Raw genomic sequence first — 27,292 nt, forward strand, 5'->3', positions numbered from 1 at the left:
TCCTGCAGAATAAATCCTACATATTCACATACTGTCCATGTCAGGTAGGCTGCCAGCATAAAGACAATGACAAAGTGGAAGAATTGAAGGAAAGGAGGCAATGAAGCCAGTTTTAATGGGCCATTTTAAGGAGCTCATACAGAAGTCACATCACTTTACAGTGAAACACAAGTCAGGTTATTGTTTGACCCAATTTTTGGAATGATGACCCCCAACCCAAACCCACCCTGACCTCTAACCCCTACACCCGACATTCTACACTACCTGTCTTGATCTGCAGCACAAAACAACAGGTATCAAGTCACTGTATATGTAGAAGCAATGTACTGTATATAAAATAATTGTAATATGAATATAACTAACATCAATTATAACAATAATCATAATATCAATGGGATGTTTTGTTTCAGGGAGAATTATCAGAGATAAATGTAAAGTGTTTCTTCATTACTTGTACATACATACAGTATACATCTATATAGATTCATAGTTTCTCTTTTAGGTTAGGTGTGTGTTTGATTGACAGCAGGAATCTGCCCCAGGTCCATGTTTCTCTTGTGATAGTTGACCTATAGAGTCCTTTTGTCTCTTCAGCGCAGACGGCGTCGACAGACTGTTCCAGTTAAAACAGGCTGGTGAGCTCTTTCTAGTAACTACCTCTGAGCGTTGGAGCGTGGGCAGAGCACGGCCACGCTCCCTCCATCCATGGGACGACGACAGCAACATACGGGACGTTACGCACACAGCCCCTACTACACGCAGAGTCCAGGCATGTTGTGATTGACAATTAACAAAAATAAAAATCTTTAACTAAGGGCACTGTGCAAGTGTTTGGGGTCCTGTGGAGGTTGGAGTCTCCAGCAGGGGGAGCCAGTGCATCATTGTAGAGGCCAGGTAGGTAGGGACTGACAGAGAGAGGCTGCAGAGCTGCAGTCCTTTACCGTCTCTCTCACAGACAGCTCCCAGGTTAGTTTGTGCAGTAATGGTCCTCTAGCTAGGATCCCTACAGAGCTCAAGAGTCTGTGTGAGCTGCTCTACGTTGTGCACTTAAAATGGCAGCCGCCTCCTCAGAGAGAAGGGCAAAAGGTTGAAGCTCAGGATGATGCATGGAAGGGCAGATCTACCGGTAAATGGAGTAAACATAAGGGAGAAGATAGAGGAGGAGGAAAGGAAAGGAAAGGGTCCTGGACCTGCTATGGGTATCTTAGGGGAATCCAAAGGCGAACTTGTGCGGTATGAAATGCCAATGTAAGGTGCCTGTACCCACAGGGCCGGCAGTGCTGGCACTGCCCAGAGAAAGACAGCGAGACTGTCCTGACAGACTGACTGACTCAACGATTGACTGACTGAGAGACTGACAGACTGACTGAACTCACTAATATGGGTGTTATTCGCTCTTTCGAATCCAAGGGAGAGAAATAGGACAGGAGAGAGAGCTGACTGAGACATTTCTTCTTTGTCTCAAACTTGTGTCTCTTGTCTTTTACGGCGAGTTTTCTTCCCCGTCCCTTGCTCTGTTTGCTGTTTCTCTTCTGCTCTTTCCCTCTCACCATCTCTCTCCCTCTCCTTTTCCTGCTCTTTTTCCCTCTCCTTCCTTCTCTCCTTCTCCCTCTCCTCTTTTTTCCTTTCTATCTCACTCTGCATGTCCATCTTCGGGGGTGTTAAAGGAACCATCCATGTTCTTTGCTCTTCTCCTCTCTGCTTCTCAAGCACCCTCTCTCTTTCTATTCTCCTCTCCCTGTCTCTCTTTGGGTGGACTCCACTGCGGGTACAGGCAACGGGTCAGCAGGAACCATCGCTGGCCGTCTCGTTCTCAGAGATGGCATCATGAGAGCCTGCTGCCCTATACTGTGGGGGCTGGGGCGGGAGGGGAGGCAGGGGATGGTGTTGAGTATGGAGCTGGGCCTGGAGCTGTGCTTGGGCCTCGGGCTGGGGTTCCGCCAGGGGTTGGGACAGAGGCTGGGGTTGGTTCTGGGCCTGAGGTTGGAGATGGTGAGGTTGGGGTGGATGGTGGGGCTGGGCCTGGGACTGGGCTTGCGCTTGCAGTGGATTGTGTTGGAGCTGAGGGGAGGCAGCTCCGTTCTTGCTCAGGCCACAGGACTGGGTGGCACAGTGGATCTGACGCAGCGTGTCCAAAGCCTCACTCTTAGCGTGCTTCAGCAGGTCCGCCTGACCCTGAGAGAGAGAGAGAAAGAGAGAGAAAGAGACAAATGAGAAAGAGAGAGAAAATGCTGTCACAGTAATGCCCTCTATACCAGACGGTGTCAGAGGAAGGCCCAAACATTTTTCAGACTCTGGCCACCCAAGCCATAGATAGTTCTCTCTGCTACTGCACGGCAAGCAGTACCAGTGCACCAAGTCTGGAACCAACATGACCCTGAACAGCTTCTACCCCAAAGCCATAAGACTGCTAAACAAGACTGCTAAATAGCTAATCAAATGGATACCCGCTGCTGCTACTACCTATTATCTATCCTATTGCCTAGTTACTTTAACCCTGCCTATATGTATATAGCTACCTCAATTACCTCGTACCCCTGCACATCGACTCAGTACTTGTACTCCCTGTATATAGCCATGTTATTTTTACTCGTAATTGTTATGCATTATTCACTGTGTATTTATTTCTTGAGTCACTATTTCAGTTTTTTATCTTTAACTCTGCATTATGAAAAAGGACCCCTAAGTAAGCATTTCATTGTTAGTCTACACCTGTCGTTTACAAAGCATTTTGATTTGATTTAATGCCCTACATTCTTTTAGCCAGCAGATGGCAGTCTACATCCATGCTGCGGTGTGGTTGGAGGAATTCTCTGCAGTTCTTCAGAGCTCCTTTAAAAGTAATCTGTTGATAAGTGATCCCCCACCATCATCATCGTCGTCTTTATTTAGGAACACCCCAGAGATTAAACTGGGCCAGATGGGGAGGAAGTGATCAGGGCAGGTATCCCGCTTTATGGCGTTGTAAAGTCAATCAGGGCAGTTTCCGTGGCTGCCTTGGTTTCTGAGTGAAAGAGTGAGCTACTGCAGCCCTGCTGGCTCTATTCTGTAGTGTTGTGGGCTTGGAGTAATCACCGTAGACACTCTGACTAGAAGGACGTAGAAAGGGGTGTCTGGGGCGGCATCCTCAACAACAACAAAAACCCAGTCCCCGCCTGAACTTCTGTGTCCCTAAAAAAACCCATAGACCCTCACTACTAAACCTTTAACACTCCCCTCTTCTCTTCTCTTCTCTTCCTTGTCTTCTCTCTACATCCTTACCACTACCACTCCCAGTATGTCTCTCTCTCCATGTCCTCCACCACCACATCCCTTCACAGCCCACCTAAACAGCAACCGTCCCCTATTCTCTTCTCTGACTCTGCTTGTCTCTGAAGCGCTCTGAGTCTCACCACCATACTCACATATTCTACCCTGCCGTCCTCAGCAGTTAGCTGGCTAAAGGAGCCTGAGAGACGTCCCTGTGGGACGATGCTGTTCGAGGCAGGGACCAAGGAACATGTATTGTCTGTACTGGGGGTGTCTGCCTGCCTGCCTGCCTGCCTGCCTGCCTGCCTGCCTGCCTGCCTGCCTGCCTGCCTGCCTGCCTGCCTGCCTGCCTGCCTGCCTGCCTGCCTGCCTGCCTGCCTGCCTGCCTGCCTGTCTGTCTGTCTGTCTGTCTGTCTGTCTGTCTGTCTGTTTGTTTGTTTGTCTGTCGGACTGTACTACAGTCTATTCCCATTGCCACTGGGCAGACAGAGTAGAGTGGCGTGTAGTACAGGTGTGTTGAGGGTACAACCCTGGACAAAATGACAAAATGTTCCCCTCTCACGTGAGGGTAATGCTTAGCGACACCTCTATTACACGAAGGGCCTTAGAACACAATCCACTCCAACAGCATGAATAGATTATGTAATGTTGCTGTGTGAGTCACAAAGCTGGTGCTGCTGCGCCAGTCAGGGACTTGGCTGGTGGTCCCGGAACCAAATCACAATGGGCTGAGCTCAACCATGGCTACGGGGACACTCACCCCAGCAGCTGTCCTGTACTGCAGCACAGCGCTCCACTGGGGGTTAGCCAAGGCTGAGGCTCCACAGCACACAGAGCCAACAATCACACATCTCCATCTGTAGAAGATTCTAACTCCTAGACAAATACAGTTGTTCGTTCCTCGTCCCCAACACAGTCCATTAACCTGTTTCTGTCATTTTTGAGAAGGTTTATCTCAACCGCCAATGTGCCTCCAGATCTGAACATATGGGTCAGAGGGAGAGAGGACTCCGTGAAACTATAGGTTAGCTGTGGAGAGAGCAGTGGGCAACTATAGGTTAGCTGTGGAGAGAGCAGTGGGCAACTATAGGTTAGCTGTGGAGAGAGCAGTGGGCAACTATAGGTTAGCTGTGGAGAGAGCAGTGGGCAACTATAGGTTAGCTGTGGAGAGAGCAGTGGGCAAAGAGTGACTGGTGACAGGAGGAGCTTCAACATGGACAGTCCTTTAATCATTGACTTCTAAGTTACTATGCTTCAAGAACAATACTGTATCTAGAGAATCAGACTAGCTGGTGCTGCTGGAGGGAAGGTAGTGTTCTCTACAATCTCATAGTGTCTTAGGAGCTTCTTATGTTTCTCTCTCTCTCTACCCCCTACCCTCCTGTGCCCAGTAGAGAGAGCTGGCAGGCTGGGTACCCTCATGGAGTCTGTGGGCTGTGGAACCAGCGAGTTGGACTGAATGGAGAGGTGACTGCCTGCCTGGCCTTGGGCTGCCAAGCCTGGCTGGCAAACACAGACCACACTGCCTCATACCAAATGTTCACCACCATAACGAGAGGTAGATTGGCTGTTAATGAGCCCGTGTTTGCTGTGCCATGCAGATACGGACATGCAGCCTGTACCCATAACTCACCGTACAGACACAAGGAAGGAGGAAGGAGGGAGAAGGATGAGGGGTGGAGGGGCCGAAATATGGAGGGGGTAAGGCATTAGGTTTTGTGTGTCCACGATAGGCTTCTTAAGTGCTTAAGTCCTTCAGTTCTATAGAGTGAATTAAAGCTTAATTAAGATAAGCCTGCCAGCCACATATGCTGGCAAAGAACAATGAGTGCAAACAAAATAAGTTGAGCAACACACTTTTTGAAGGTGAATCTAAAACGACTATTAACATTGTCTAGTGGCTACCACTACCTTTGAGCATTCTATTTCTATCCTCTCTTCTAGACATTTCCATTTTGTCTTTAACTTTGTTTCTGATCCTGTTTGATGCAGCCCAGACGTCTCCCTGATAAATCCTGGGGAATCAAATGTCTCCCTCGTCACATCCTCCCTCTTCTGCTGCCTGCCAGCCCGGCGGAGCTCCAAACCAGGCTAAACACGTCCCTCAATCCTGAATAATTACATCCAGATGAGATCGAAAACACAGATCACACATTCTCTCTATATCCTTATTTGTGTCTGGGCGAGATGGCGGCGAGGCTTAGTGCTTTATCAGTGTCGCTATTACCACAGGTAATGATTAATTGAGGCTGTGAAACGAGGGCGTTGGGCCCCGCTTTATATGATTGTGAGCCTGTGTCACAGGCGAGGAGACAGAGCAGAGAGGGCAGAGAAGGGAGAGAGGGGAGAGTGGAGGGAGAGGGGGGATATAGAGGGGAGAGAGGGGACAGAGGGGAGGGGAGAGGAGAGCGAGATGGAGATGGGAGAGAGGAGGGGGAGAGCGTGACTCCAATGGCCCACCGAAGGGCACGTCCGCTGGGTCCAAAACTCCTGGGAAAGGGGGGTGATGGTGGAGAGGGGTGGAGCTTACTGTGCATGTTGGCTAACAAATGGTGTGCGATGGTATCATCGCACATGAAAAAATACTACAGTTTACTATAGAATACTACAGTACTTACTATAGAATTCTACAGTAAACTGTAGTATACTGTAGAATACTATACTACACACTGTAGTATCCCTCGATCATGTGTAGTACTTACTATGGAATGTTGTAGTATACTGTAGAATACTATAGTAAATACTAAATTATTATACGCAAAAAAAGCACTGTAGCAAATACTACAGTAATGTCCGCAAAAACACTACAGGCCGCAAAAACACTACACTTTTTAAACTATAGTAAGTACTACAGTATTTAATTAGCATATACCCTGCCCATTCCCCTCTCCCACATCGCAATTTGCGCCATCCATAAGTGAGAAACCTACATGCCATGTATAGACCATATATTGTGTTCCCTAAACAACATTAATTACTATAGTATATACTACAGTTTTCTTTTACTACAGTATTTATACTATAGTTAACTGTAAATACTACAGTATACTACAGTAAATACTACAGTATACTACAGTAAACACTACAGTGAATACTACAGCAAAGTCTACAAAAACACTACAGTGAATACTCGACCCCATCACCTCCTCCCTTCTCCAGACCATCTGTGGAGACGTTCTCCCATTCCTCACTTCCCTTATCAACTCATCCTGTTGACTCAGCCCGAGTCACTCCCCTCCTCAAGAAACCAATACTCGACTCATCTGACATCAAAAACTATAGACCTGCATCCCTTCTTTCTTTTCTTTCTAAAACACTTGAGCGTGCTGTCTCTGATCAACTTTCTCGTTATCTCTCTCAGAACGATCTTCTTGACCCTAACCAGTCAGGCTTCAAGATGGGTCACTCAACTGAAACTGCTCTTCTCTGTGTCTCTGTATCTCCGCACTCTCAAAGCTGACTCGCTCTCCTCTGTTCTCATCCACCTAGATCTATCCGCTGCCTTCGAAAACCGTGAACCATCAGATCCTCCTCCCCCCTCTCAGGGCTGGGCGTCTCAAGCTCTGCACACTCTTCGATTGCATCCTACCTGGCAGGCCGCTCCTACCAGGTGACGTGGAGAGGATCTGTGTCTGCACCACGTACTCTCACTACTGGTGTCCCCCAGGGCTCGGTTCTAGGCCCTCTCCTCTTCTCTCTATACAGCAAGTCACTCGGCTCCGTCATATCCTCAAAAACATCTGAAACAGTATCTTAAATAATCCTCCTCCTCTCCCCGACCTAAATGTAAGCCACTCAGGATAAGAGCTTCTGCTAAATGACTAAAATGTCAAATGTAAATACTATACTATAGTATTTTTTCATGTGGGATGTGTTATCATGTTAGTTACTGCTGAGCCTACAGACACAGCTATATCTGGGAGCTGCACCAATTAATTAAGATTTAAGGATTACAAAGAAGGGAGATGCCAAATTGCTGTTTTAAGATTGGATGTAATCTCTTGGGAGAGGAGTATAGCGTCAACATAATTTCTGAATATTACTGTAAGTTGTTGCAAATCAATAACCTTGTGAACTTATGCAGACCGGGGCAGTATTTCTAACGAATGATGCACTAGCCATACATTGCTAGTGTTACCTTGACAAAGTGTGTGGATGTACACTATACACTATCCATTAGCCTTCAATGGTACAGTATCTTGTCAAAGAGTTTCCTGTCTTGTGGATGTATGGATGGATGTACTGTATTCATACCTTGAGGACGGTGATGTTCCAGGCGTAGCTCTCCATGGCCTTCTGTAGCTTCCGGCCCTTCAGGCCCTCCTTCACTCCGATCCTGTGAAGGTCCACATGGAAGTCCAGTCCTGGACAAACACACGCACAAGAGAGGTGAATGGACTGTTCATAGGGTACAGGCACATAGGGTACAGGCAGCCAAGGTCAGAGGGGTTAGTATAAAGCGGAAGTCGAATTTCCGTTGGAAATAATTTTCTTCATTTTACTGTAACATCACCACCCGGACGGCCTCATGGCCTGTAGGGCTTACTGTAACATCACCACCCGGACGGCCTCATGGCCTGTAGGGCTTACTGTAACATCACCACCCGGAGGGACCCATGGCCTGTAGGGCTTACTGTAACATCACCACCCGGACGGCCTCATGGCCTGTAGGGCTTACTGTAACATCACCACCCGGAGGGACCCATGGCCTCTAGGGCTTACTGTACCATCACCACCCGGAGGGCCCCATGGCCTGTAGGGCTTACTGTAACATCACCACCCCAGACGGCCCCATGGCCTGTAGAGCTTTCTGTACTGCTGTAAATCTGTCCACTGTCCAGATCATCTGCCACTGGATTGACACTGACTTCTACAGTACACAGATACCGTAATGCTGACTACAGCTGCTTCCCTAGCCACATTTTCAGAGTTTGAGGACGAAGTCTAAATACAGAGCAAGTTCCCACTACAAAGACATGTCTCCTACCCTTCATGTTCTGTGCTCCAATTAAAAAGTCCCCTCAACAAAGTATGCCATCGCCATTCCGGTTCCGCACGGCACACATTGGCACACCCATTTCTAAAACCCCAAAATCTTCATTCCTCCTGCAGAGCCACCCCTTGACACGCACACACCCATAAAACCAGACACAAACACACCCACATCACCACAGTTCAGTGGCTGAGAATCACCCTAGCCGAGAGGCATGCAGAACGAAACAAGAGAGGGAAAGAGAGAAAGATATTATTAGTGAGTTGCTTCTGAACAGTAGTGTAACTGGGGCATCCAGGGGTTATAAATAGCTCCTGGGCGTGATACTAACAACAATAATAACGGTGAGCGACAATAAGTGTCTAGCCAGAGGTCATTTCTCTCTATCTCTCTCTCTAAAACACTCTGTGCCCAACCTTCTGACATGCTCTCCTCTCATCCCTCCATCCACTCATCTATCCATCTCTGTCTCGCCTGGCTTACTGTACTGCTGTCCTTTCAAAGTGATAATAATCAGTGTTGTTATATTAAGCTGTTTTGTTCCCATTTATTTGATGATTGAATATTTTTGTACTGTGTTTCCACGAGCTGTCAGTGAAATGAATCAGTGATATATAATATCCTGAACTTCAACCTATTCATTTATTTCCTTTATACTCACAACAAAACCAAAAGTAAAGGTGTCAGACTCTGTATATTCTTAAAGGGGCAATCTACAGTTGCTACATCCATTTTTTGGCTTATGAATTGATATATACCCATTCATTCTTGAAGAATATAACTTATAAATGCCTCATGAGCTTAGTTCAACTGTCAAATCCAATCAGAACCCAACATATAAGTTTGCTTTACCAATGTTTGTAAACATTGTAAATGTAAACAAACTCTGTATAACCTCAAAACATGCTTAAAACTATCATTTTTATATATTGGATGGTCAGTCCTTGCATCCATAGCTCTGTCTATGACTTTAAGAGTGTTTATATTTTTCTCCAGGCCCATCCCTCAGCTGGAGGGAGCTTGTCGCACACAGCCTCTCGGACCATTTCGTTTACCAATTGTCCTTTTCCCCTCCGGTGGCACACTTGTCGTTTCTAACTGTCACTTCAAGTAAATGTGCCCCTATGGCATACTCTACTCTAGCACGGCTGAGTCTCACGCTTTGCTACTCGTGTGAAGAGAGAGAGAGAGAGAGAGAGAGAGAGAGAGAGAGAGAGAGAGAGAGAGAGAGAGAGAGAGAGAGAGAGAGAGAGAGAGAGAGAGAGAGAGAGAGAGAGAGAGAGAGAGAGAGAGAGAGAGAGAGAGAGAGAGAGAGAGAGAGAGAGAGAGAGAGAGAGAGAGAGAGAGAGAGAGAGAGAGAGAGAGAGAGAGAGAGAGAGAGAGAGACGGGCGTAGAGATAGAGCGGGTGCAGAGTGGGCATGTCAGTGCTGGGACGTGCTCAGAGAGACACACACACACACACTCTCTCTCTCTGTTTCACTATGTAATGAGTACTGCAGCACTGAACCTATGCTCCATATACATATACAAATTGTTTTTATTATTATTTTTTATTTTTTACTTCAGTTTATTTAGTAAATACTTTCTTAACACTTATTTTTCTTAAAACTGCATTGTTGGTTAAGGGCTTGAAAGTAAGCATTTCACTGTAAGGTCTACACCTGTTGTATTCGGCGCATGTGACAAATAAAAATAGATTTTTGATTTGAAATACAGAGAGAGAAACAGGGGGAGAGATAAGAGTGAGTAGTAAAATTGAACAAAAGATGAGCGAGAAAAGGGGACTAATGAGAGAAATGAACAGAATGAAGAAAAAGGCAAAGGCAGAACCATAAGAGAGTGAGAGAGTAACAGAAATCACAAAGGAGAGGCTCCGAGCCGATCTTCATTTATTTATTACGAGTGATGTGCTGCGATGGAGGGAGCAGCCAAAGCCGGATTTCATCACAGGACACCACAGAGAATGGGATTTTCTCTGTCCGGAACGGCGGCATTGACTATGTAAAGACAGGGATCTCTTTATCCCCTGCATTTCCATGGTAATGGGATCCACGGTGAGAGGCTGCTAACCATAACAACGCAGCCAGAGCTGGTGGAGCATCTCATCCATGGTCAGAGAGGGGGAGGGAAGGAAGGGATATCAATAAATAAACATGGCCATATCCATGCAGCCTGTGCCTCCTACCTCCTCCTACGTCCTCCCTCCCTCCATCAGTCCTCCAGCCCTCTACCCACACTACTAATACCAGTCTACTGCTGCTGTCTCTCTCACCCTCTGGTGCCAGGGATGTAAAAGCCCATTATGATATGACCTCTGTGGTTTTCTTAAACATGATTGCAGGATTTTAATAAGCATTATAGGGGTATATACGTGCTGTGTATGTTATGAAAAGCACTATGTATGCACGTACACACACACATTCATGCAGTCACTTGTGCACACATCCACAGGTAGTATCTGTGTCCCAGAACGTGTGTCATTAGTGCAGTCTGTGTTGCCATCAATAGCACCCAGGGGGTTCATCAAGCAGGCACCTCTGTATGTGCAGTTAGCAGGGACATCTTGTCGCCTCACGTCCCGCTTCTCTCTCTCGCTCTCTCTCTCTCTCTCTCTCTCGCTCTCTCTCTTTCTCTCTCCCTCCTCATCAACACATCAGCGCCACTTCTCAAATTAAACTGATTAGAAGCAATAATGGCTGGGCATAATGATCACAGAGAGGGGGAGGAGGAAGGAGGACATAGAGAGTAGCCATTCAAACAGAGTGCTGTTTTCTCTACCGCATATATTTCAAACGGCTGTGTGTGTGTGCGTGTGAGTGAGTGTATTTGAATGTGTGTGTGTGTGTGTGTGTGTGTGTGTGTATGTATGTGTTGATGGAGGGGACTGATCAATTATCAGCGGCATGATGACACACGTGTCCCACTGTGACAGCACCACACTGACATGTACCTCAAATAACCAGTGTAGATGTCAGCTGCAATCAGACCTTGCAATTAAGCACAGACGTCATGGTAGACACACACACACACACACACACACACACATAACCTTTCTGTCGATCACTGCCAGCTCTGTCTGGGATGTTATATTAACTTTTTATGCTTCTCGCCCAGCGACTAAATGCTAATTATACCTTTTGCTATCAAAATCTATCATAGGACAGACCTTCTATTCCATGTAAATGTACCTCTCCCACCCCCTCTTCTCCAGAAAAACGCATGTCAAAAATGTTATAAATTGATTTGCATTTTAATGAGGGAAATAAGTATTTGACCCCCTCTCAATCAGAAAGATTTCTGGCTCCCAGGTGTCTTTTATACAGGTAACGAGCTGAGATTAGGAGCACACTCTTAAAGGGAGTGCTCCTAATCTCAGTTTGTTACCTGTATAAAAGACACCTGTCCACAGAAGCAATCAATCAATCAGATTCCAAACTCTCCACCTTGGCCAAGACCAAAGAGCTCTCCAAGGATGTCAGGGACAAGATTGTAGACCTAGACAAGGCTGGAATGGGCTACAAGACCATCGCCAAGCAGCTTGGTGAGAAGGTGACAACAGTTGGTGTGATTATTCGCAAATGGAAGAAACACAAAAGAACTGTCAATCTCTCTCGGCCTGGGGCTCCATGCAAGATCTCACCTCGTGGAGTTGCAATGATCATGAGAACGGTGACGAATCAGCCCAGAACTACACGGGAGGATATTGTCAATGATCTCAAGGCAGCTAGGACCACAGTCACCAAGAAAACAATTGGTAACACACTACGCCGTGAAGGACTGAAATCCTGCAGTGCCCGCAAGGTCTCCCTGCTCAAGAAAGCACATATACAGGCCCGTCTGAAGTTTGCCAATGAACATCTGAATGATTCAGAGGAGAACTGGGTGAAAGTGTTGTGGTCAGATGAGACCAAAATTGAGCTCTTTGGCATCAACTCAACTCGCCGTGTTTGGAGGAGGAGGAATGCTGCCTATGACCCCAAGAACAACACCATCCCCACCTTCAAACATGGAGGTGGAAACATTATGCTTTGGGGGTGTTTTTCTGCTAAGGGGACAGGACAACTTCACCGCATCAAAGGGACGATGGACGGGGCCATGTGCCGTCAAATCTTGGGTGAGAATCTCCTTCCCTCAGCCAGGGAATTGAAAATGGGTCGTGGATGGGTATTCCAGCATGACAATGACCCAAAACACACGGCCAAGGCAACAAAGGAGTGGCTCAAGAAGAAGCACATTAAGGTCCTGGAGTGGCCTAGCCAGTCTCCAGACCTTAATCCCATAGAAAATCTGTGGAGGGAGCTGAAGCTTCGAGTTGCCAAACGTCAGCCTCGAAACCTGTGTTGATGTATGTGTTGATGGAGGGGACTGATCAATTATCAGCGGCATGATGACACACGTGTCCCACTGTGACAGCACCACACTGACATGTACCTCAAATAACCAGTGTAGATGTCAGCTGCAATCAGACCTTGCAATTAAGCACAGACGTCATGGTAGACACACACACACACACACACACACACACATAACCTTTCTGTCGATCACTGCCAGCTCTGTCTGGGATGTTATATTAACTTTTTATGCTTCTCGCCCAGCGACTAAATGCTAATTATACCTTTTGCTATCAAAATCTATCATAGGACAGACCTTCTATTCCATGTAAATGTACCTCTCCCACCCCCTCTTCTCCAGAAAAACGCATGTCAAAAATGTTATAAATTGATTTGCATTTTAATGAGGGAAATAAGTATTTGACCCCCTCTCAATCAGAAAGATTTCTGGCTCCCAGGTGTCTTTTATACAGGTAACGAGCTGAGATTAGGAGCACACTCTTAAAGGGAGTGCTCCTAATCTCAGTTTGTTACCTGTATAAAAGACACCTGTCCACAGAAGCAATCAATCAATCAGATTCCAAACTCTCCACCTTGGCCAAGACCAAAGAGCTCTCCAAGGATGTCAGGGACAAGATTGTAGACCTAGACAAGGCTGGAATGGGCTACAAGACCATCGCCAAGCAGCTTGGTGAGAAGGTGACAACAGTTGGTGTGATTATTCGCAAATGGAAGAAACACAAAAGAACTGTCAATCTCTCTCGGCCTGGGGCTCCATGCAAGATCTCACCTCGTGGAGTTGCAATGATCATGAGAACGGTGACGAATCAGCCCAGAACTACACGGGAGGATATTGTCAATGATCTCAAGGCAGCTAGGACCACAGTCACCAAGAAAACAATTGGTAACACACTACGCCGTGAAGGACTGAAATCCTGCAGTGCCCGCAAGGTCTCCCTGCTCAAGAAAGCACATATACAGGCCCGTCTGAAGTTTGCCAATGAACATCTGAATGATTCAGAGGAGAACTGGGTGAAAGTGTTGTGGTCAGATGAGACCAAAATTGAGCTCTTTGGCATCAACTCAACTCGCCGTGTTTGGAGGAGGAGGAATGCTGCCTATGACCCCAAGAACAACACCATCCCCACCTTCAAACATGGAGGTGGAAACATTATGCTTTGGGGGTGTTTTTCTGCTAAGGGGACAGGACAACTTCACCGCATCAAAGGGACGATGGACGGGGCCATGTGCCGTCAAATCTTGGGTGAGAATCTCCTTCCCTCAGCCAGGGAATTGAAAATGGGTCGTGGATGGGTATTCCAGCATGACAATGACCCAAAACACACGGCCAAGGCAACAAAGGAGTGGCTCAAGAAGAAGCACATTAAGGTCCTGGAGTGGCCTAGCCAGTCTCCAGACCTTAATCCCATAGAAAATCTGTGGAGGGAGCTGAAGGTTCGAGTTACCAAACGTCAGCCTCGAAACCTTAATGACTTGGAGAAGATCTGCAAAGAGGAGTGGGACAAAATCCCTCCTGAGATGTGTGCAAACCTGGTGGCCAACTACAAGAAACGTCTGACCTCTGTGATTGCCAACAAGGCTTTTGCCACCAAGTACTAAGTCATGTTTTGCAGAGGGGTCAAATACTTATTTCCCTCATTAAAATGCAAATCAATTTAGAACATTTTTTACATGCGTTTTTCTGGATTTTTTTGTTGTTATTCTGTCTCACTGTTCAAATAAACCTACCATTAAAATTATAGACTGATCATGTCTTTGTCAGTGGGCAAACGTACAAAATCAGCAGGGGATCAAATACTTTTTTCCCTCACTGTATATCCTCTGAATAACTTAGTGAATGTAGATGGTGTGGGCCCTCAGTCAACATGTAACCATTTTGGACTGTGACTGTGGGTTTAGGGGGCCATAATAGACTATAGTCCCAACTTCAAACAAGTTATCCTTATCAAAGCCAGGAGAACACACACTGAGACCTGAGGTTACAGTGAGAGCTATCAGGGTATGATAACCTGCCTCCCCATCCTCTGCAGGCTGGCTTCCAGGGCCTAAGGCTTAACTCTGTAGGCAGGTAGCTAGGAGATGAGTTACACACTGACACACACAGCCTCAGAGCATCAGCCGTTTGAAATGGAAGACGGCACCGCTGGAGCCCAGCTGGTGGACAGAGGGAGAGAGGGAAGGGGACGGTGCTCGCTGCCTTTCACTCACAGACGTCCTTTCTCTGTGTTCATCACCAAACACACTCATCAATCTCTAAATGGACTTGAAACATTGACTCATTGCCTAACATCGAATTCCTTTCAAACCTTTGTCATTGGTTAACTAGCTAAACCCCTGCGATTGTCACTGACCAAAATCACAGGATGGATCCTAATCTGCAGCGGAACTGAGAGTCGGATGAGAATCTTTGGTTCTGTTTTGAATAGCTGGCTGATCTCAAAATAGCTGCCTGGCCATGCAGTCAAGCGGCTCTCTCCTCCCTAACTGGTTCTGGCAGTTGATGGTTGGCCTTTGTCTTTTGATTGGCTGGCAGACGGCCATATTTGAATGTGGGTTGGCTGGTTGACCTCTGCCCATACATACACGTGGATGCACACACGCACGTACACCCTCCCATCTCTCTCCTAGTTTTCTCCATCGTTGGTTTTATTAAAGGTGGTGTAGCTGTGCTCCCTATGCCCAGGTGCCTTGTGGGTAAACAGTGGTGTGTTGCCGTGTCTCCGTGGGGCTGCTGAGAGCCCAGCCATGTGTGACACAGGAACACAAAGCTGCTTCAGCTTCCTGTGTTTGTAGTTCCTTCGCCACACACTTTTTATTTTCCCATTCCATTTTGTTCCGCCTGGCATAGCATTACCAAAACAGCCACCTTGTCAGAAAGCATGAGCTGGAATGCAGAGGCATGGGAGAAGTTAAGTCTCAGAAATCTGTGTGAATTCAGCAGAGAGTTTGGGGAGAGGAGAAGGATGGCTGCAGGACATGTCTTTTTACGACTGGGTGAAGGGTGGGGTGGAGGAGCGTGAGGGAGGGAGGGAGGGAGGGAGGGAGCTGGGTCTTAGAGAAAGTGTTATGTTTGGCATGTGGCTGATGGCCCCTAGGGGTTCTTTTTTTTCCAGTTCCCCCACCCCCAATGTTTTCTTATTACATAACCCACCCCTTGACATCCTACTACTGACACCAACACACAGCTATGTGACTGTATAGCTGTGGAGTTACTGTGTGGAGTTTCAGCCATGCATAACCCAGGGCTTCTAATGGGGCTGTTCAATGGAGGAGCGGGGGAGTGCATTCTGATTCAAGCCCAGCTTTCATGCTCCGTCCCTGGGTAATAGGGAAGCACGACACTGGCACAGGGACATGGTGCTGTCCACATGGACGTGGCTGGGCATGGGCATGAGCCTGCTACTGTGTGACTGAGGGGAGACATGTGGGGTGCAGGCTCGCCTCATTAGATTTGGCACACTGGGTGGGCATGTACAAGCCTGTCCAGTGGCTTCAGTGTCTGCTGAATTCTTTGAAAGTCCCCGTCCACCCCCATCTCTGTATCACTCTAACACACTCTCACACAAACACACACGCACACACACACACAGTTTAGGGGACCTAAAATTAATTTCCATTCAAAATCTTATTTTCCCTAACCCTAAACCTTATCCTAACCTTAACCTTAACCCTAACCCGTAACCCTAACCCAAACCTAACTCCTAACGCTAACCACTAAACCCTTAGCCTAATTCTAACCCTAAGCCTAAAATAGCCTTTGTGTCACGTTCGTTCATGAACGGGTCAGACCAAGACGCAGCGTGATATGCATACATGTTTATTTGGAACGAATAAACAAGCGACAAAACAACAAACTAAACGAAACGTGAAGTCCACGGTACACAAACAACATACCTCACACGGAACAAGATCCCACAACCCACTAGTGCCAATAGGCTGCCTAAGTATGGTCCCCAATCAGAGACAACGAGCGACAGCTGCCTCTGATTGGGAACCACACCGGCCAACATAGAAATAGACATACTAGATTCTACAACAATGAACAAACACAACACGGAATATACACACCCTGACTCAACAAATAAACGTCCCCTGAGTCAGGGCGTGACACTTTGTCCTCATGGGGACCTGGGTGTGTGTGTGTGCTTAATCAACACTTTTTTGTTGTTGTTTTATTTTACTTTTTTATTTAAAATAAATGCACTGTTGGTTAAGGGCTGTAAGTAAGCATTTCACTGTTATGTCTGCACCTGTTGTATTCGGCGCATGTGGCCAATAAAATCTGATTTGATTTGATTTGATTTGAAAGGTCCCCACAAGGGAGAATTTTCCTTGTTTTACTATCCTTGTGGGGACTTTTGGGGATTTTAGGTCCCCACAAGGATAGACAAACCAACCAACACACACACACACACACACACGGAGGTCTAGCTTTACCACAGAGTGTGTCTTCACTAAGACAGTCCTGTGTGTCTCTAAGCACGTAAGCCCTGTCTCTGCCTGGTTCTGTTAACATATGGATGTTTTTCATTCCATCCACAGTTCATTCTGAATACTATATAGTGCCTTCAGAAAGTATTCATAACCCTTGACTTATTCCACATTTTGTTGTGTTACAGCCTGAATTCAAAATGGATGAAATGTATATTTTTGCTCACCCATCTACACACAATACCCCATAATGACAAAGTGAAAACATGTTTTTAGAAATGTTAGCACATTTTAGGAAAATGAAATACAGAAATATCTAATTTACATAAGTGTTCACACCCCTGAGTCAATACATGTTAGAATGACCTTTGGCAACGATTACAGCTGTGAGTCTTTCTGGGTAAGTCTCTAAAAGCTTTGTACGCCTGGATTGTACAATATTTGCAAATTTTTTATTTTTTTATTCTTCAAGCTCTGTCAAGTTCATTGTTGATCATTCATTGTTAGACATTTTCAAGTCTTGTCATAGATTTTCACGCCGCTTTAAGTCAAAACTGTAACTAGGCCACTCAGGAACATTCAATGTTGTCTTGGTACGCAACTCCAGTTTATATTTGGCCTTATGTTTTAGGTTATTGTCCTGCTGAAAGGTGACTTTGTCTCCCAGTGTCTGTTGGAAAGCAGACTGAACCAGGTTTCCTCTAGGATTTTGCCTGTGCTTAGCGCTACTTTTTTTGCAGTTTTATTTTAGTGCCTTATTGCAAACAGGATGCATGTTTTCGAATATTTGTATTCTGTACAGGCTTCCTCCTTTTCACTCTGTTATTTAGGTTAGTATTGTGGAGTAACTACAATATTGTTGATCCATCATCAGTTTTCTCCTATCACAGCCATTAAACTCAGTAACTGTTTAGAAGTCACCATTGGCCTCATGGTGAAATCCCTGAGTGGTTTTCTTCCTCTCCAGCAACTGAGTTAGGAAGGACGCCTGTGTATTTGTAGTGACTGGGTGTATTGATACACCATCCAAAGTGTAATTAATAACTTCACCATGCTCAAAGGGATATTCAATGTCCGTTTTATTTATTTATCCATCTACCAATAGGTGCCATTCTTTGCGAGGCATTGGAAAACCTCCCTGGTCTTTGTGGTTGAATCTGTGTTTGAAATTCACTGCTCGACTGAGGGACCTTACAGATAATTGTATGTGGGGTACAGAGATGAGGTAGTCATTCAAATATCATGCTAAACACTATTATTGTACACAGAGTGAGTCCATGCAACTTATTATGTGACTTGTTAAGCACATGTTTACACCTTTACTTATTTAGGCTTGCCATATCAAAGGGGTTGAATACTTATTGACTCAAGACATTTCAGGTTTTCATTTGTAATCCATTTGTAAATCTTTCTAAAAAATATAATTCCACTTTGACATTATGTGGTATTGTGTGTAGACCAGTGACACAAAATCTCAATTTCAACCTCAATGGTGCAGCTATAGAACTTTTTGAGGATCTGAGGGCCCATACCAAATATTTTCAGAAGTGTTGTCATGCCCTCTTCACAACTGTGTTGTGTGTGTGGACCATGTTAATTCCTTAGTGATGTGGTTACCGAGGAAGTCTTGACCCGCTGCTCTATATCCCCATCGATGTGGATGGGGGGCGTGCTCGCCCCTCCGTTTCCTGTAGTCCACGATCAGCTCCTTTGTGTTGCTGACGTTGAGGGAGAGGTTGTTGTCCTGGCACCACACTGCCAGGTCTCTGACCTCCTCCCTATAGGCTGCTTCACTTTTAGCTTCACGTAGGGGAGTGTACACGTGTGCACTTCTGCTTACGTGCATCTGTTTAATATCAATGAGCTTATCAGTGAAGAATGTACTATCTGTGTTTTGTCTCGCCTTCAGAGGCGGGTAGATACAAATACTGTAGGTAAACAAACATAATGATGATAAGTCAAGAATCCTGATTCATCTTTATCTTATCTTCTCTACCATTTAGGAACACTGTCTGTCTGCAGCCGCTCAGTACTGCAGTGGGGGCAACCTGCAATTACAGCCCCACGCAGAGGATGGGGAGCAATCATTGGCCCCCTAATTTGGAGCCATTTTGTACTTAAAAATCTCACTTTAGTCAATTACAACCACGCACCAAAAGCCTTGGTAACCACTATTGTCCACAAGCCATTACAAAAACGGTATTGACGATTCCCTGCTTCCATTATCTCCCCCATTCTAATTTCTATCTATTACTGTCCTTCCTGTCCTTTCAGTTTTATTTAAGGGAATATTGTACTTTATTCACTCCTCTTCTTCTATTCAATGCCGTCTTGCTCGGTGCTAACTACCCAGAGCTGAGTCCCTGAAGATAAACGGTCAATTACTGGATGACGACAGCAATAGCAATGACAGTGACTATGATGACATGCATTTCTATTTCCTGGGCCAGCAGCATTCCACCCTGCATTCCACTGCTGACTTGCCTCTGAAGCTAAGCAGGGTTGGTCCTGGTTGGTCCCTAGATGGGAGACCAGATGCTGCTGGAAGTGGTGTTGGAGGGCCAGTAGGAGGCACTCTTTCCTCTGGTCTAAAAAAAATATCTCAATGCCCCAGGGCAGTGATTGGGGACATTGCCCTGTGTAGGGTGCTGTCTTTAGGATAGGATGTTACAACAGGTGTCCTGATTCTGTGTGGTCACTCAAGCTCCCATGGCACTTATTATAAGAGTAATGGTGTTAACCCCGGTGTCCTGGCTAAATTCCCATCTGGCCCTCATACCGTCATGGCCACCTAATCATCCCCAGTTTCCAGTTGGCTCATTCATCCTCCTTCCTCTCCCCTGTAACTATTCCCCAGGTTGCTGCTGTAAATCAGAATGTGTTCTCAGTCAACTTACCCTGTTAAATAAGGGAAAAAATATATACAGAAAGACTGATCAGAGACCAGTTTGGGATGGGAGTGAGGGCAGTGTTATGCCTGGGTTTGGTGAAGTTCCTGACCTGTGGCATAGACTAACAGATCGGGGACCAGGCTATGTCACTGGTAAAGTGAATACTACAGAGCCTTACCTGCCCGTTGTGCTTGTGTGAGCTTGGAGTAGACCACGTCAGCTGACTCGATCAGCGTCCGGCTCGTCTGAATCATCTACAGAGAAATAAACAAGGGACAAGATTATGCAAAAGGAAGTGAGGTCGTACAGTATCAAGCAATTCCTGTGTCGCAGGGGGACTTCTTATGTTATGAGTCCTACTGTAGCAAAGGCTAAACAGGACAATGGAAACACTAACTCTTAGTAAAGAATAACACACAGAATTATCATTGAATGTATGCGTAGCCAAACATAGGGGAATACCATAGGAAGAATGAATAACAAAACATTGGGAAGAATCTAAAGGGAAATCATTCTCAGAGACGTGATGGAAGAGAAAGAGGGTATGTCAACATTTCTCATAGTCCTTTGATCATTGGCTCTTTATAAAAAATAAGTGAATTCCAGAGAGAGAAAGCGCCTTGAACTTTTTTCTCCCTCTGCTATGGCCAGACACCCTGGGAATCACACCCACACACACAGAGACAGACAAAACACATGCAGGCACGCACACACACACACACATACACACACACACACACAGAGCGAGTGATGTCCTAATCATGTGGTGATCCAGTAGAGGACAGGAAGTGAGAAGAGTCTAGTTGCATCCCAAATGGCACCCCGTTCCATATTTAGTGCACTACTTTTGACCAGGGCCCATAGGGCTCTGGCCAGAAGTAGTGCACTACATAGTAAATAGGGTGCCATTTTGTGATGCAGCCCTTGTCTGGTCCCCTCCCTGTGTTCCTGGAAGCATTGAGCCAGCCTTACAGCTTTAGCCCAGTTCCAATCCCCAACCCTGTGACCTGAACCGAAAACCTTCTGCATTTACACCGACAGTGAGAAGCAGCTAGCCTGCCCCAGCAGTCAGGAGAACGCTAATGGAGTTTCACACTTTAGTTAAGAGCACTAAGACAAGAAGCAGGCCACTGTGTGTGGGCTGGTACAGGGCCATTGGCTCTGGGATCATATTGGTCAGCAGACAGGACAGGGGGCTGGCTCCCATTGGTTCAGGCTGAGCTGGATCTCTCTGGCCTGGTCTCATGGGCGCTGGCCACAGAGTTCCAATCTGCTGACACTCAGTTCACTCCTAGGTTACGGCGCCTGCGTCCAACCAGCCCACATGAGGATGTCTGAGGACAACCATTAATGTCCTAATGGCTAGAGCTGGTACACACACATACACACACACACACACACACACACAAACAGATACACACACACCCGCACACACTGGAGCCTCTGTTCTTGAGAGTGGGGTGTGTGCCAATGGACTAATCTTTGGAAGCACACAGTAACACTCAGCTGACTGACCCTATGCTCAGGACAGACAGCCTCTGTCTCAGACACACTCAGCCTCACTGTAGATCACCTTTCATCTCTTCAGCTGTTGGGACTCTGCTAGCTAATGCTGGGAGGCTGGGAGAACAGGAATGTTGCAATGGAACAGCAGTGGGATTATTTTTAGGCTCTTCATTAAGCCCTTCACATGTGAATGTAATGTACTGGGGCCATAAGAGGTACTCTAAGAGAAGCACGCTCAGGGAGAAAGCTGATTAAAATACAAAGCTCCTGCTATTTAGAGCCCCAGCTATGGAACTTATATGAAGTTGTTGCACACTAGGTGTCAGCAATAGGAGTGACTGTGATGTGAACAGTAATATTATGTAGCTACAACATCACAACACTTCCTCTCTGATGACCCAGTTCAATGGGTCAAACCAATCTCCATCAGGGGGGTGGAATAGTGGCGTGTTGACTTGCCCTGAGAGCTGGGAGAACTTTAACCACCCCTGTGTTGGCCTGTACCAGTAGGTGCCTGGTGAATAATGCATAAGCTGGGTGTTATCACGGATCAGACAGCAGCCAGGATGGAGAGTGACGGCTTGGGAAGGCACAGGGCATGATGGGATGCCGTGCGGATGCGGAGCAGGATGAACTGCTCCGGGATGAGTTAGTGCTTATCACAGCGCTGCAGTATCTATTGTAAATGGTTTGTTGTGGAGGTCATCTGTGGCATGTTGCCTTGCTGTGTCATAATGTGCTAACAATTTATAACATTTTCCAACACTGATAATATTATTTCAAGGCATAGTGTGCAACAGACTCTTAAGACTGTATAATTCACAAGGGTGTTGTAACATGTTACCTTACTAGGTTGTGATGCGTTATCATATCATAGCACCTTTTTAGTGAATAACGTTCACACACCTTTTAACCGTATATGAACGTTGATGAAAGTTAGCGCCTGCGCTACTCGTTCAGCATTTCCCCACAAAATGTTTCTCTCTGAATACAACATAGACCTCAACAGAATGGTAGCTCTGTCGTGTGTGTTATGCCCACGTGGTGCTACTGTAGCGTACCATGTCGTAGGCGTTGAGGACCTTGCGGAGCAGCTCGGGGACGGGCCCCTGGGCCTCCATAGTGGGATAGGCTTGACTCAGGTCCACAGTGACCCTGAGGGCTCGCTCGCTGTTCATCAGCCAAGTGGACACGGTCAGGATACACTGCTTCATGTTGGCCGCCGGCGTCAGACCACACAGCTCCTTGAACGACACCATGGCATTCTGGTAAATAAACACAGAGGATCATGGGTGAGGGTTAGCATCACAGAATCTGTAAATATTGAAAGAGATTGTAAGATAGCAGACCCAAGGGCCAATTCAAACACAGAGAGGATGTTTTATTGATTATTTTATGATCATGGGACAAGTTCACCATTATTACAACATTGCCCACAGCAACTTAAAAACCAAGAATCATTGTGACCAAAATGTCCCACAAGACCGTACTCTACACATGAGAAAATGTGGTCAACCGTATCCTGATACTCTCCTCAGGTCAGAGAGAACCTCAGGAGAGAGAGAACAGTCCTGACTGCGTTTGTGTTCATTAGTGAACCTAGCGGTTCCTATGACATTAGAGCCTGCTCATTCAGCGGTGCAGCGCGGCCCTGGAGCCTCCACCGCAGCCTGCCTGGCCCTGCTCTGTTCCCAGCCTCTCTCCTCTCACTTCCCCTGGGCTGGCCCTGCTCTTCTCCCAGTCTCTCTCCTCTCACTTCCCCTGGTTCTGGCCCTCCCACAACGCCTGCCTCTCAGCCTGCACCTCCAGCCCTGCGTGACCATTCACATCACAGCCCAGCATTGTTCCCTCCAGCATGGGAATCTGAGCCCTGATTCAGAAAAAAAGCAATGAGGGATGAAAGACAGAGACCAAAATTGGAAAGATAGAGTGAGAGGGAAAGAGAGGGGAGGGAGGGAGAGAGAGGGGAGGGAGGGAGAGAGATGGGAGGGAGAGGGGAGAGATGGGAGGGAGGGAGAGAGATGGGAGGGAGGGAGAGAGATGGGAGGGAGGGAGAGAGATGGGATGGAGGGAGAGAGATGGGAGGGAGGGAGAGAGATGGGAGGGAGGGAGAGAGATGGGAGGGAGAGGGGAGAGATGGGAGGGAGGGAGAGAGATGGGAGGGAGAGAGAGAGATGGGAGGGAGGGAGAGAGTTGACAAGGGGGGGGGGGAAGGAAAGACAGAATAAAAGGAGAGGGAGAAACAACAGAGAGAGGTAGGAAGAGAGTGTGTGGTGATGGTATTTGGGAAGCGGTCAACAAACCAGGCAGTGTAGGCCAGGCAGTGTGGGAACGGGGCTGTTTCCCCTTGCAGGACCTCCGGCCCAGGAGAAAGGCTCTTTTCTCCCGCCGGAGGATGGCTGTCATTCTGTGGGCCGACCTTCCTGGACATAGGCATCTGTACGCACACACAGCCTCAACTAAAGCTATTAACACCCTCCGGCTGAGGACGCACAGCCAAGGAGAGAGGCTTTTACTGTTGAATGGGAAATGGAGATGATGTGTTTTGGTTTACTCACTGTAGTGTAGGTGTAGATGTGTGTGTGCACGTGCACGTGTGCCAGTGTGTCTGTGTGTTCACGGAAGTGTGTGTGTGTGTTTGTGCATGCGTGCAAGTGTTTCTGTGTGCCTGTGTGTGTGCATAGTACGTTTCTGTGTTTGTCTCTGTACGTTTGTGTGAGTACACGCCCCTGTGTGTGTGGTTGTTGTTGCTCATTAAACTCCATACTGTATCCAGACTGCAGGCAGGGCCACATAACCAAACAGAACAGTTAGCCACTGCCTTTAATTATCCTCAACCCCTCTTCCTCTACCCCTCCAACATTACATTCCCCAAATGAGAACTGCGTGTCTGGTTTCACTGCTGTTTTTGTTCCCCTCTCTCTTTCTCTCCCTCTCTCTCTCCTTCTCTCACTCTTTCCCCCTCTCTCTCTTTCTCTCTCTAATCTCTTTCTCTCCGGACTGTGGTTTGGAGTTGGAAGTGAATGCAGCAGGCCCTTTACTGGCACGCATGCTGCGGGAACAGAGTATGGGCCGTCTGCCTGCTTGCCTGTTGCAGTGTTCCAATCAACACTCTGCAGGGAAACATACATAGGCATTGCGTGGTAAGCGCACTCTCTCTCTCTCTCTCTCTCTCTCTCTCTCTCTCTCTCTCTCTCTCTCTCTCTCTTTCTCTCTCACTCTCTCTCTCACACACACACAGTGTATGCGCATACACACACAAACATGTCCACGCAAAGGCACACACACAAAGGAAAGGGAGTGTTAAAACCCTACAGAGCCTGAATCGATTTCCTGCCACTCCATCTCCTCTCCCACTCTCCTCCTCTCCAATCCCCTGTAAGAGGAACACACTTCACTCTGTTATTGTTTAGAGTAGATCACCTGGAAAAGTAGTTATTTGAGATCAATCACTCTCTGTGAGAGGTCACTGAAGTGTGATAATGCATTTCTTAATACCATTCCATGCGTATTATGGGGTGTGACTGTAGGAAGTACATTTGACAAACAAATTATCAGACGCTCTTATCCAGAGTGACTTACAGCTGGCCAGAGTGACTTACAGTTTTTACTGTATGTGTTTGCATGTATGGCCAACATTTTAATTAAAACACTGCACTATACAGTATCAATCTGCATGCATGCATAAATGCATGAATGGGTGTGCTATTGTGGTGCGGTTGTGGTGCTGTTATGGTGCTGTTATGGTGACGTGACAGTGTGTGCTGAGGCATGTGAGGCTTCTTTATGCAAATTATCTCATTCCCATGCACCCTCAAAACTTTGTGAAGAGGACTTGAAGTCTACAGCTTTCTTTATTCTGTCCTGTGTGAGTCAGTGGCTGTGTGTCTCAGGGGAGAGGAGGCTCTTTATTGGAGCCTGGCCTACTCTGTGTGAAGCTGCCAGCTGCCAGCTCTGATCTCCTCTACAGGTGGTAATATCATCCAATGGGATGGGGCTCCCCTCGTCTCTGGGTCCTCCTGCCCCCAGCACCACAACCTCTACCTTCCCTTATACTACGGGTACAGGCAGGGTCCATCTGGGGACACCATCTACAAGAAAGCTTTGATGCCAACCACAGTGTTTTGTGACGCCATCCATATCAACATCAAGCCTGAGGCCTCTCTTTCAGTCAGCTTTCATTTATCCGTTGAAAAGGCTGTTTTCCACTTGTTATCTCTGTCCCTCTGAGGGAGATGGACATTTTACATCTCCCTATGGGGAGCAGGGGCAGCTGCTGTGCAGTCTACTCACATGCTGGCAAAAACACAAGCACACACACACAGATCTGATCACCTACTGTACCAGTTACCTAATCGCAATTGTCTTCTAAAAACGTGTATTATGATTGAACAATTAATAGCTCCTGCATGCACACATAAAAACGTCACAACTAACATGTCTCGCTTGTGTATCATTTCCATGCTTAGTATAGACCCCCCCCCCCCCCCCCCCCCCATTTAATGTGGGCGTGTTATCTTAGACTGAGTCATTGTCACTGGCTTCACAATAAAGCCTATTTTGAACGTTGTGCAATCATAAAGGACAGCTTTGAAATACAATTATTGGTAACACTTTATTTGGATAGTCCATCTGTAAATGCTCTACAGACTATCTACAGACTATCAGTAACATTTCAACTATCTACTAATCCTAACCCTAGCTCTAACCCTAACCTTAACCCTTATCCTAACCCTAAATGTAACCCTTACCCTAACCCTAGCCCTAACCCTTACCTTAACCCTCACCCTAATCATTTTTCTAAACCTCAACCTAACCGTAACCTCAGCAAGCAGTTAGTATGACCATCTGTAGAAAATCTAGAGATGGAAAATCTGGACTATCCAAATATAGTATGACAAAATGATTAACTGACAGTATCTGTGTCAGGAATCTTGCTTCGAACCACATTTAACAACTGCTTGACGCTTGTATCGAGTCCCCAAATATGTTCAGTTGCCTTTCACAATAAAAACATTTCTCTAAACAGAATATTTACTGTATCCGCTGATTTGCCTGCAAATTACCCTCCACTTATCACATCCGTTCCAACACTATAATTCAACAGCAAAACTATTCCCCAAAATTACAGTATTAATTTCAAGTCTGGAACACAACAACATCTCCTTTTTCTGTAACAGTGCCTGGGGAAACGAGATGCCCTTTTTAGAAAAGAGAGAGTCAAGATCATCTGCATCAATTCCCACAAATGAAAAATGTATGACAGCATGCTGCTGGATCTCTAATCACATCCCCTGCCTAGTTATTGTGGTCTTGGCTCTTGTTCGCCATGTCCTTAGGCCTAAATTGAGGTTGGCTAGCGGGAGAACAGACCTACCTACCTACAACAACAGGTCTGGAGACAGTCCTAAAGGCTCTGAAAGGATTACCAAGTATAGTACCTGGGATCAGGAGTCAATCGTGCTGATATCTGGGGTAGTGATTTGAAATGGAAAAATCTGGGAGCTGAGAAAGTAGGTAGCTCTATGTACCTGGCGGCAGGTAGCTTAGTGGTAAAGAGCGTTGTGCCAGTAACCGAAAGGTCGCTGGTTCTAATCCCCGAGCCGACTAGGTGAAAAATCTGTCGATGTGCCCTTGAGCAAGGCACTTAACCCTAATTGCTCCTGTAAGTCGCTCTGGATAAGAGCGTCTGCTAAATGACTAAAATGTAATGTATGTAAATGTACCTGGGTTCATAGCGATCATAGACTGAAGATGCATAGTGACCTAGTTTCTTTCCTTCGCTAACAAACACAACATCTAACAATCATACATTTGTTATTTACTGGTACTACAACAGCTTTTTCAGTGCTTGGAGAGACTGTACAAA

General features: G+C 46.5%; 1 protein-coding gene across 1 annotated transcript in view; it reads right to left on the bottom strand.

Moving 5' to 3' along the window:
* Positions 1-238: 238 nt before the first annotated feature.
* The window catches only part of LOC311105910 (inactive phospholipase C-like protein 2), a 96,432-nt gene continuing 69,378 nt past the window's right edge, over positions 239-27,292 (bottom strand). Inside the window, exons 3-6 of the mRNA XM_084148139.1 lie at positions 22,485-22,688; positions 20,096-20,171; positions 7,504-7,613; positions 239-2,175 (exon numbers count right to left, since the gene is read on the bottom strand). Of these exons, the coding sequence (XP_084004265.1) occupies positions 1,783-2,175; positions 7,504-7,613; positions 20,096-20,171; positions 22,485-22,688 (783 nt within the window). The 3' untranslated portion in view covers positions 239-1,782. The remainder of the gene's footprint in view (positions 2,176-7,503; positions 7,614-20,095; positions 20,172-22,484; positions 22,689-27,292) is intronic.

Source organism: Coregonus lavaretus (genome assembly GCF_964263955.1).
Source record: "Coregonus lavaretus genome assembly, chromosome: 2".
Classification (NCBI taxonomy): Eukaryota; Metazoa; Chordata; class Actinopteri; order Salmoniformes; family Salmonidae; genus Coregonus; species Coregonus lavaretus.